Source organism: Schistocerca nitens, chromosome 9, assembly GCF_023898315.1.
Source record: "Schistocerca nitens isolate TAMUIC-IGC-003100 chromosome 9, iqSchNite1.1, whole genome shotgun sequence".
NCBI lineage: Eukaryota > Metazoa > Arthropoda > Insecta > Orthoptera > Acrididae > Schistocerca > Schistocerca nitens.
In genome coordinates this window covers 406,841,623-406,854,498 of record NC_064622.1, presented here as the reverse complement: position 1 = coordinate 406,854,498, position 12,876 = coordinate 406,841,623, and the positions used below count along the sequence as shown (strand labels likewise).

At 41.4% G+C, this 12,876-nt stretch overlaps 1 protein-coding gene across 1 annotated transcript in view; it reads right to left on the bottom strand.

Moving 5' to 3' along the window:
• LOC126203587 (glucose dehydrogenase [FAD, quinone]-like) overlaps nt 1–12,876 on the bottom strand; it is a 290,286-nt gene that overhangs the window by 28,805 nt on the left and 248,605 nt on the right. Inside the window, exon 4 of the mRNA XM_049937948.1 lies at nt 12,178–12,513. Within this exon, the coding sequence (XP_049793905.1) occupies nt 12,178–12,513 (336 nt within the window). The remainder of the gene's footprint in view (nt 1–12,177; nt 12,514–12,876) is intronic.

The following is a 12,876-nucleotide window of genomic DNA, read 5'->3' as shown; positions in this document are numbered from 1 at the left end:
TGCTGAAACGTTTGAGTTCAGCTACTTATGCAATAAGGGTCATTGCAAATTTTGGTGATAAACATCTTAGTAAATTAGCTTACTACGCCTATTTTCACTCATTGCTTTCATATGGCATCATATTTTGGGGTAATTCATCACTGAGGAATAAAGTATTTATTGCACAAAAGCGTGTAATCAGAATAATAGCTGGAGTCCACCCAAGATCATCCTGCAGACATTTATTTAAGGATCTAGGGATATTCACAGTAGCTTCTCAGTATATATACTCTTATGAAATTTGTTATTAACAACCAAACCCAATTCAAAAGTAATAGCAGTGTGCATAACTACAATACTAGGAGAAAGGATGATCTTCACTATCAAGATTAAATCTAACTTTGGCACAGAAAGGGGTGAATTATACTGGCAGTAAAGTCTTTGGTCACTTACCAAATAGTATCAAAAGCCTGACAGATAACCAACAAGTATTTAAGAAGAAATTAAAAGAATTTCTGAATGACAACTCCTACTCCATAGAGGAATTTTTAGATATAAATTAAGAAAAAAAAAACAAAAAATATTAAAAAAATTAAAAAAATAAAAATAAAAAATAAAGAAAAACAAAAAACACAATAAAATAAAGTTGTTATATTAACTTAAGTATGTTGTTAAATTAACCTAATTATGTCATGTATTGTAAAATTCGACTCGTTCCACATCATTACGAAATATCGTATTCATGATCCATGGAACTAGTATTAATCTAATCTAATCTAATAGAAGTGACAAAACCTTATGGTTATGCATCAAGTTTTATAAAGTTGCCTTAGGACATGGCCTGTTTTAGGCAAACATTTAAATAATATTTTATGTTCTGAAGAAGACGTTATTACTAACGTTGAAACCTAGGTAAACGATAAAGTTAACCTGCAACTGTAGGCTTTATATTCTTATATAAACAATATCAGTTACTGTCGCTGCATGAAAATGTTAAAAATTATGAAGGATACGAAGATCTCGCGCTGGTTGCACTCTAAAAGCAGTACAGACTAAGGTCACGAAAATAAATTGGTAATCTGTCATGGGTATTTTGAGGATGTTCCTTGTATTTGATTAATTATCTAGTAAATGAGGTATCCAATGGAAACGTCGAGAAAGGTTGTATCTTGGTCGTGTAGTATTTCTTATTTTCTTTGTGACATTGTTTGTTAATACTGAGAAATTATTGTATTCATTTTCTTGTACTTTGTAGCAACAGCCATGACAAGGAGTTTATTTAGCAAGGAATTATGTAAGACGTAGGTGTGTTAACGCAGTGAAAGGATTTATATAATCCATAATGTGTATGTAGATGGATCACAAGCATCCGGTCTTTTCAAAAGAGGGCGGGAAACTGTGGCTTCCTCTCCTCATGTGACGTTATCACCAAGGACGATCATGATGCACCCCACAGTTCTGGCAGTACTAAACCTCGTCAATGGGAAAGGGGTAGGCGCATTACAGAATCAACAACTGGAAGTAGGGGTACTATTCTCTAGCCAGGAGGTTGTCATTTTAAAATGGTTCAAGTGTCTCTCAGCACTATGGGACTTAACATCTATGGTCATCAGTCCCCTAGAACTTAGAACTACTTAAACCTAACTAACCTAAGGACATAACACACATCCATGCCCGAGGCAGGACTCGAACCTGCGACCCTAGCGGTCGCGCGGTTCCAGACTGTAGCGCCTTGAACCGCTCGGCCACCACGACCGGCGGACATCATTTTCACCAGCTGCCATTGGACGCTGAAATTTACATACGCCTACACTGTGTGGTCAAAAGTATCTGGACACCCCAAAAACATACGTTTTTCATATCAGGCGCATTATGCTGCCACCTAGTGCCAGGTACTCCATGTCAGCGACCTCAGTAGTCATTAGACGTCGCGAGAGAGCAGAATGGGGCGCTACGTGGAACTCACGGACTTCGAACATGGTCAGGTGATTGGGTGACACTTGTGTCATACGTCTGTACGCGAGATTTGCACACTCCTAAATATCCCTAGGTCCACTGTCTCCAATGTCATAGTGAAGTGGAAACGTGAAGGGACACGTACGGCACAAAAGCGTACAGACCGACCTCGTCTATTGACTGACAGAGACCGCCGACAGTTGAAGAAGGTGGTAATGTGTAATAGGCAGACATCTATCCAGACCATCACACAGGAATTCCAGACTGCATCAGGATCCACTGCAAGTGCTATGACAGTCAGTCAGCTGGTGAGGAAACTTGGATTTCATTGGCTGAGCGGCTGCTCATAAGCCACACATCACGCCGGTAAATGCCAAACAACGCCTCGCTTGGTGTAAGGAGCGCAAACATTGGACGATTGAACAAAAAAAATTGTTCAAATGGCTCTGAGCAATATGGGACTTAACTGCTCAGGTCATCAGTCCCCTAGAACTTAGAACTACTTAAACCTAACTAACCTAAGGACATCACACACATGCATGCCCGAGGCAGGATTTGAACCTGCGACTGTAACGGTCGCGCGGTTGCAGACTGTAGCGCCTAGAACCGCTCGGCCACTTCGGCCGGCTCGGACGATTGAACAGTGGACATACGTTGTGTGGAATGACGAATCACGGTACACAATGTGGCGATCCGATGGCAGGGTCGTGGGTATGACGAATGCCTGGTGAACGTCATCTGCCAGCGTGTGCAGTGCCAACAGTAAAATTCGGAGTCGGTGGTGTTTTTCATGGAGGGGGCTTGCACCTCTTGTTGTTTCGTGTGGCGTAGGCCTATATTGATGTTTTAAGTACCTTCTTGCTTCCCACTGTTGAAGAGCAATTCGGGGATGGCGATTGCATCTTTCATTGCGACCGAGCACCTCTTCATAATGCACGGTCTGTGGCGGGGTGGTTACACGACAATAACACCCCTGTAAGGGACTGGCCTGTACAGAGTCCTGACCTGAATTCTATAGAACACCTTTGGGATGTTTGGAAATGCCGACTTTGTGCCAGGCCTCACCGACCGACATCGATACCTCTCCTCAGTGCAGCACTCCGTGAAGAATGGGCTGCCATTCCCTAAGAAACCTTCCAGCACCTGATTGAACGTATGCCTGCGAGAGTCGAAGATGAAATCAAGGCTAAGGGTGGGCCAACACAATACTGAATTCCAGCATTACCGATGGAGGACGCCACAAACTTGTAAGTCATTTTCAGCCAGGTGTCTGGATACTTTTGATCACATAGTGTACAATGCTTGGGAAGTGAGGAACGAGCTGTTGAGGCTGGAAGAGACGTTTGCTGAGTCACTCCTTGAGGCCAAGAGAAAGAGTGTAGGAGGGAACATGAGGGGGAGTACCAGGAATTACATCTCAGCCATGAGCGAGTGCGGATCTGCTACCACATACGCTCGTGCGTCTAAGAGAGAATGGTTGGATGCAGGTGGCAGGTTGTTAAGGACAGTCTTCGGGGCTGTGGGTACTGACAGTGTCCTCGAGTTAGACTATCCGCTGGGACAGGTAACAGAAGTAGCAGATAAGAATAAAGTTGTAACTGAGTGGCACGCCACAGGACTGAAACTTGGAACGTTGCAGGAGCTAACAGTAGAATTGATGGAATATGTGAAAATTTCCATGAGCATGGTGAATAAAGATCTGAATGTGATGCAGATCCAGCTAACGTGGTGTATTTATTGCTACCTGCGGACGATGACAAATACAGCATAGCTTGGGAGGGGGCAGGCAGTATTTATGCTCTCTCGACCCAGTCTTACTGAGACAGGATGTAATTATTGATCCACGTCGACCCCGGAAGCAGTGCAGCACCAGACCCAGCCACGACGTAATCCAGGTCCCCATTGCCCTCGTACTATTTTGCGTGAATACTGCTCCACCCCATGCAGTCGGCAACGGATGTAGATGCGTGGCAACCAAACGCACTTTAGTGTCAGGACGGAGATTTCTGCCGGCCAGTGTGGCTGTGCGGTTCTAGGCGCTTCAGTCTGGAACCGCGTGACCGCTACGGTCGCAGGTTCGAATCCTGCCTCGGGCATCGATGTGTGTGATGTCCTTAGGTTAGTTAGGTGTAAGTAGTTCTAAGTTCTAGGGGACTGATGACCTCAGATGTTAAGTCCCATAGTGCTCAGAGCCATTTGAACCATTTTTGAACGGAGATTTCTGTCATGTCAGCTCTGCCCCTTTAGAACTTCTGGCAGAGGAATGCAACGACAGCCTTCTGCTTGCTTGGCCGCAGGTTACGGACACCATTTCGGAAAGAAGTGGCGTAATAGAATGAACAAGTTTTTTTTTTCAACGGTTGTTGCGGTAACAAATAACTTTCGCTAAGGAAAGCATGAAACTGATGCGGGCCTCGACATTTTGATTAGAAACTGACTGTAGTACGCACATGGATTTTGCAGTTCTCTCGCATAGCATTGACTTTCCATATCGTTGGATATGAGTGTTTTCCTTACTTAACAAATAAATGAGGTGTCATTCCTTTTCTTTCAATATTAGCAACCCCCTAACACATTTACTTTTACTGTTGAAAAAAAAAAAAGTGTGTTGGAATCTGCGACCTATGGAGAGGACCTCCAATGAGACATCGAGACATCTTTAGAATGACATGAGGTAAGCATATCTTTCCAACAGTAATCAACGAACCAACGAGTGCAGTGTTATGATTTACTCTCGCAGTTCATCCAACACAGTCCTCCGTATGCAGCTTCTCATATCGAACAACTTGTGCAGATGCAGAAACGTGTTGCAGCAGAAATCTTACTCGAACTGCCCCAACTAACCGCGTATTCGTCGTACAATTGTTCTGACGGGTGCCTCAACAAGATCATTGCCGATACCCTCCTCTGAGCTAGTGTTCCAGCTTTTTCTGCTGTTGTGGTCCTCATTCCGAAGACTGGTTTGATGTGGCTCTCCATGCTAATCTATCATGTGCAAACCTCTTCATCTTCAAGAAACTACTGCAACCTACATCCCTCTGCGTCTGCTTACTGTATTCATCTCTTGGTCTCCCTCAAACGATTTTTAACCTCCGCGCTCCCCGCCAATACTAAATTGGTGATCCCTTGATGCCTCAGAACATGCGCTACCAACCGATTCCTTCTTCTAGACAAGTTTTGCCACAAATTCCTCGACTACATGCAATTATCCTTGTTTTGCTTTTGTCAATGTCCATCTTTCAAGGCACTGTCCATTCCGTTCAACTGCTCGAAAAGTCCTTTTGCTGTTTCTGAGAGAATTACATTGTCATCGGCAAAACTTCAAAGTATTTATCCCTTCTCCCTGGACTTTAATTCGCATTCCAAATTTTTATTTTTATTTCTATTTTATTTTTTTAATTGCTTGCTCGATACACATATTCATTAAGACAGAGGATAGGCTACAACCCTGTCTCATTTCTTTCTCAACCGCTGCTTCCCTTACATGCCCCTTGAGTCTTATAACTGTCGTCCTGTTTGTGTACAAGTTGTAAATAGCCTTACGCTCCCTGTATCTTGCCCATTCTACCTTCAGAATTTGAAAGAGAGTGTTCCAACAACATTGTCAAAAGCTTTCTCTAAGTCGGCAAATGCTATCAACGTAAGTTTGCCTTTCCTTAATCTATCTTATAAGATAAGTTGATGGGACAGTATTGTCTCGTGTGTTCCTACATTTCTACGATATCCAGACTGAACTTTCACGGGATCGGCTTCTACCACTTTTTCCATTCCTCTGTAAATAATTCGTGTTACTATTTTGCAACCGTGATTTATTAAACTGACAGTTCGATAATGTTCACACCTGTCAGCGCATGCTTTCTTTGAAATTGGAATTACTAAGTTCTTGTTGAATCCTGGGGGTATTTTGCCTGTTTCATATATCTTGCTCACCAGATGGAGGAGTTTTGTCATGGCTTGCTCTCCCAATGCTATCAGTAGTTCCAACGGAATTTAGGCTCGAACCCAGCACATTTGCTTCTCGCGGGGTGCGAGTAATGGCTGTTCCGGGTTCTACTCCCGGTCTGGAACTCAGTTTGAATAAGCCAGAAAATTAGAAATAAGTGCAAAAGTGAAAAATTCGTTTTCGACGCTTAATGGGAACTTTCACTGCGTAATGGGTTGTTACTAATCTCGAAAGTGGCTCAACCAGACATTTGGAAGGAAATTGAATTTCTGCTTTGAAACTGTCTGGAAGGAAATTGAATTTCTGCTATGAAACTGTGAAAGTTACCTAAGTTATATTCCTGATAAACGTATCTGAAATTAACGACAGAGGCCACTACAATGTCGCACCAAGATCGTGTATGCGCTTTACAAATCAGTAGAGAATCATATCGAAGAGGAGCGAATATTCATAGTGATTTGCTTGGTTACTGAAAAACTGAGACTGAAGCTTCAAGACAGTACATGAAATCTTGCTGTGTGTATTTCACATTTTTTTACATAAAATTTTAATTTATACTAGTTTCTGTACAGCTGTATGCCGAAAGAAGATTCACGCCATTGTTGTTCCTACCCTTTATTTTCTTTTTGGTTCTGCTGTTCTTTTTTTTTCTTGTAAGGAAATATTATTATGAGGTCACTGTTGCAGCGCTTATTTCACAGTGGGACATCTTCATATCACACTTCTAAAAACTATGCCGTTATGCATTACGTAAAATAATGAGTATCAGTGTCGTGTGAGTATATTGGCTACTTGTTTTAATGTTACATTGTTTATCTATTTATTGTCTATTTGATGTATCATTCCTCTTATCATATGTAGAGGAAATGTTGTTGTTGTTGTTGTGGTCTTCAGTCCTGAGACTGGTTTGATGCAGCTCTCCATGATACTCTATCCTGTGCAAGCTTCTTCATCTCCCAGTACCTACTGCAACCTACATCCTTCTGAATCTGCTTAGTGTATGCATCTCTTGGTCTCCCCCTACGATTTTTACCCTCCACGCTGCCCTCCAATACTAAATTGGTGATCCCTTGATGCCTCAGAACATGTCCTACCAACCGATCCCTTCTTCTGGTCAAGTTGTGCCACAAACTCCTCTTCTCCCCAATCCGATTCAGTACCTCCTCATTAGTTATGTGATCTACCCATCTAATCTTCAGCATTCTTCTGTAGCACCACATTTCGAAAGCTTCTATTCTCTTCTTGTCCAAACTATTTATCGTCCATGTTTCACTTCCATACATGGCTACACTCCATACAAATACTTTCAGAAAAGGCTTCCTGACACTTAAATCTATACTCGATGTTAACAAATTTCTCTTCTTCAGAAACGCTTTCCTTGCCATTGCCAGTCTACATTTTATATCCTCTCTACTTCGACCATCATCGGTTATTTTGCTCCCCAAATAGCAAAACTCCTTTACTACTTTAAGTGTCTCATTTCCTAATCTAATACCCTCAACATCACCCGACTTACTTCGACTACATTCCATTAGAGGAAATGCAGTGTAACATATTACGCGAGCATAACGTTCTCTAATTAGTCTCTCGCAGTTCTTTATAATCCCTGTGTAAACAAATATCTTGGCGGTGACGTTACGGTTCCGAGTGAGTTGAGATTAAAATGTCCTGTCAGTGTATTTGTTAGAGGTCTTTGTGCATATAAAAATAATGTCAAGTGATATTCTCGTTTCGAACAAATAAGACACTGATTTTTGTGCTACAGTTTCACGTAATTGCCGTTCACTGACTGCATCGATACTGTTGTTCTGTGCTTCCGTACTGTAATATGGGCAGAGCACTTCATTTACTTGCTGTTCTGTGGGGTAAATACATGGTTTCTAACTGCGATGAGAAATTAATATCCGGAAGATGTAGGTGAAGAGCAGAGTAACTGGATTTTTTGTATATCATATTGCATGCTTTTCAATTTCGTATTCTTAAGTTTGTCATGTTTTTAGCCAGAGCGTGTAGAAAACCCGAGCGAAAGAGAAAACAGTGGGTTTAGAAATCAATTGTTTCACCGCTTCATTTTCATAAATTGAAGGGACAGATGTATTTATGGTGCGACCGAGTTTCACAACTAAACCAAACAACCTTCGGTGAAATCTGTTGAAGGTGAATTCTTGTTATAATAAACTATAATGTGGGATCTTCAAAGTTCTATCAGCATTTTCTAGATGCGAAGAAACTTCTAAAGTCGCTACATCACACAAGTACATCAACAGGCTGTCTCAAACCTTCTGGGTCAAAGTGGATCAGTTGACTGGGTCGACAACCGATCATATTGAGCAGGGAACCAATGGTTTAAAACGCATATATTTGTTATGGACATGTACACCGCATAACGACAGCATAGCTCATAGTAATTGCTCAAAGTGATGACCGTCAATCTCAATGCACGCATGGCAATGGCGCATCAAGTTTTGCTGCGCTCTCTCAAAGATCTATGGTGTCTGTTGTATCTGGGATAACTCAACTTTAAGAAAAACAGATTTCACTACTCAACAGTGTGCTCTGGGAATAATATTTGTTACTCAAGTAGGCTCATCTTGTAGACATCAATTTAAGCGTTTTGATGTTGCCTCACAATGAAGTTTTTTGTAAATAATCCACTGCAGTTTAAAAGGAACAATTGTGTACATAATTAGAATACCAGAACAAAAAATTACATTTATTACTCCATAGTAACATCGTCTGTAGCACAAAAAGGACTGCACAATTTTGTCACCAAAATTTTGACATCTTGACAATGACATAAAATGTCAGACAGAGAGTAAAGTTTATTTTTAAATAAAACTGAAGCAGTTTCTTCTTAACAATTCCTTCTATTCCATAGAAGAACTCCTAATTTTGTAATGTGTAAAAAGTGATGGGCGACTTCAATGCATAATTTATGAAGGATTCTGATAGAAAAGATGATATGAAAGTCTTATTTGGATCCTACAATTTGATGTCAGTAATTAACTTTCCTACACAGGTGGATAAAGACAGCAGGACCCTGATTAATAGTGTTTTCTTTGATGAAGCTGAAAGTAAGAAAATAACTGTTTACCCATGGTCTCTCTGAAAATGATGCACAGTTAGTTAGGATAAACAACATAGCTCCTTACAGTACAGATATCCCTCTGTGGAAATCAGTTTGAATAATTAACGACATCAGAAAAAATGTTTTTAAGAGTAGTTTACAGGAGATGGCATGAGATGTGATTTATAATGAACCATAAAGTTTAACCTATTCCATGATAAATTCATATCACTGTTTGAAAATAACTTTCTGCATAAGCTATTTTTAAGAATAGTTTACATGGGATGTAATTTATAATGAACCAAATGGTAACATAAAATTTAATCTATTCTATGATAAATTCAAATCATTATTAGCTTTCTGCATAAGCTAGTCAGAAAGTACACAAAACAACCAGGTAAAAAAACGATGGATCACTAGAAAGATCAAAGTATGATGTGAAAGGAAAAGGGAAATGTATCTCTTTGCTAGAACAAGTAGGGATTCTGCAGTAATGGCACACTATAAAATACTCAAAATTACTATGAAAGGTTATTTAAAAAACAAATAACATGCACAAAATGTCAGAAATCAGTACTTTCAACAACAGACTCAAGGTAATATTGAACGTAGTGAAGCAAGAGGCAGGACAACCAACCACAGAAAAACACAGCAGCACTATTGAACTGAATGGAAGGGCTATAAATACTGCACTGATTAATCATTTCTTAAATTTAATAGAAAACATAGGGACGAACAGTTCAAGAGCAAAATCGCAGCAGTATATTGAAAATGTAACTTCCATAAAATTCAGTCATATGAATATATCACAAACTTCTCCTTCTGAAATTAAGAAAAAATAAAAGCTTATCTGGCTTTGATGGTGTTTCTAATAGAGAACTAAAAATCTGATCTGTTCCCATGTAATAAGCCCAGTCTTATCTGAAATATGTAATGCATCACAAACTCAAGTCATTTTTCCAGAGAGACTGAAATATGCCTTTGTTAAACCTCTATTTAAAGGAGGTGATAAGAGAAATGTTACTAATTACCGACCTGTTCCACTGCTGACATCACTCTCCAAAATTTTTAAGTTGACGTATTTTGCATATTTTCATTCAATAATGTCATATGGGATAATGTTCTGGGGTAACTCATCTTTTATAAAGAAAATTTGCATTGCGCAAAAATGTGCTGTGAGAATAGTATTTCGTGCTCACCCACGATCATTTTGTAGAGATCTCTGTAAGGAGTTGGACGTTCTGGTCACTGCTTCACAGTGTTTTTACTTCCTCATGAAGTTGGTTAAAAATAATTCACTACAGTTCAAAAGGAATATAAGGTACTTAATTACAATACCAGAAGGAAAAATGACATTCGTTACTCCACACAAATGTTGTCTTTAGCGCAAAACGAGGTGCACTGGTATTTTGAAATTACCGCTACCAGTCACAATCTTTGTTAACTATTGTATTATTTATTTATTTTGCTACATGTTTCGAGGAAATATCTCATCTTCAGGCTAAATGGCACTACAAAAACAATTTCACGATCAGATTATACTGACGTTACATAGTCTTTTCGTAAATGCTGTGGTTATCCTGTGGAAGAAGAGGAAACTTAGTAAGAGACGATGTCGCTTTGGAAGCTGTACTGATGTTTGCATGAAAATGTTTTGTAACAGTCACTCGCTTTGTTCTTCTGGCGTGACATTCTCATTGTGATGAGCCACGGAAATGGGAACACCTCAGCTCATTACAACGAGAATGCCACGCCAGAAGAACAAAGTGAGTGACTGTTACAAAACATTTTCATCCAAACATCAGTCCAGGTTCCAAAGCGACATCGTCTCTTACTAAGTTTCCTCTTCTTCCACAGGATAACCACAGCATTTATGAAAAGACTATGTAGCGTCAGTATAATCTTATCGTGAAATTGTTTTTGTAATGCCATTGAGCCTGAAGATGAGATACTCCCTCGAAACATGTAGCAAAATAAATAAATAATGCAATAGTTACAAAGGAGGAGGAGGAGATTAGTGTTTAACGTCCCGTCGACAACGAGGTCATTAGAGACGGAGCGCAAGCTCGGGTGAGGGAAGGATGGGGAAGGAAATCGGCCGTGCCCTTTCAAAGGAACCATCCCGGCATTTGCCTGAAGCGATTTAGGGAAATCACGGAAAACCTAAATCAGGAGAATGTCGAGGCGGTATTCCAGTTCCCGCCAGATGTTTCGTAATATGTGTTCTGTCACAGTACCCACAGCAGGTTGTATCCTAGCCTTCAGTTCGTCGACGTCACCAACTGGCGTGACGAAGACTCCGTCCTTGATATAGCCCCAGAAAAGAAAGTCAAGGGGCATAATGCCAGGGTGTTGGACCGTTCCTTCCAATACTCCGATCCGAACATTACTCCCCTCTCCAGACATTACGCCCCTCGACTTTTTTTTCTGTGGCTACATCAAGGACAGAGCCTTTGTCACGCCAGTTGCTGACGTCGACGAACCAAAGGTTAGGATACAAGCTGCTGTGGGTACTGTGACAGAACACATGTTATGAAACACCTGGCGGGAACTGGCATACCGCCTCGACATTCTCCGAGTTACCAAGGGAGCACACGTTGAGGTTTACTAACGTAAGTGGTCTTAAGAAAAACTAGTAACACTAAGCTATGTAACGGCATCAAATGTAAATTATTATGTCAAACGGTTAGTCTGTAATAAATTGTTATAATCAGGGCAAGACTTTGTGCTCACCCGTATTTCTGTTTTACGTTTTTTTTATCATTTTTTGCGGAAATTGCGGTTACGAGCGCTATATGACAAATATGTGTTGTTTTTATTTTTCTACAGCATCCCTTTGTTTCACATTAGAAATCAATAATTTTCAAACAAAGCCGGAATTAAAAATGGACTATTTGAATTTTGCTACAAATAATGTTTATTTTTAAGTAATAAACAGCAGAACCAAAATGTTCCGTAGGTTTTGCAGCCTTTTACGTATCCTCACTCAGTTTCTAGGCGGTTCGCCGTTAGCTGTTTCTTAGGGAATCTAATAAGACTCTGATCGCATGCATAAACAAATTAATCGGTATGGTGTAACGCCCGAAAGGTATGCAACACCCCTGACGTACAGGTAATGTGGGTACTATCTTAACTGACGAAGGCTACTAGGAGAACTACCGTAGTCTGCACTTACGACGCTCTACAGTAGACTACAGCTGTTTTACAACTCCAGCAGTGAGCGTATACGCACCGGTCTGGAACTCGCCGTTGATGTCGCGGTTGTGGTAGCCCATCTCGACGCCCGCCTCGACGAAGGCGGCGGCGAGCGGCGTGTGCCAGGGCGCCTCCTGTACGGTGAGGTAGCCGCCGGTGCCGTGGAAGGGCGAGCGCGCCAGGTACGGGTTGCGCTGGTCCTCCGACTTCTTGAAGTAGTGCAGCACGTCGCGGCTGCCCCAGCCCGGGTTGCCCGCCGCCTCCCACGCGTCGTAGTCGTGGTGGTTCCCGCGCACGTACAGCATGTAGTTGAGCACGCTCGAGCCGCCCAGCACCTTGCCGCGCGGCCAGTTGCACCGCCCGTTCCTCATCCCTGCGCAACAGCAAATACACGCCGCACGTCGTACACAGGAAAGACGCTCCTTCACATCTATACCGCTCTGCAGAATTTTTGGACGTCCTAGATAAACTAACAAGTTAAAAACTCGGTGTAAATAAATGAGAGCGCGGGAGGGGTTGCGAGGGGTCTTCGAGTCATGCTGAAAAAGTTGAATGTCACATGGCGTCAGGCCAGCGAGATTATAGTGCCAGACGGTGCTGGACCCACAATATGAGTCAGCTGAAGCAATGAAAAACTCAGTGTGTATCAATCAGCAAGCAGTTTCGCTCATCTGTGGTGGTATTCTGTATTACAGCATGGCCTGGAGAAAACATCTGGATGACTCCACTTGGGAAT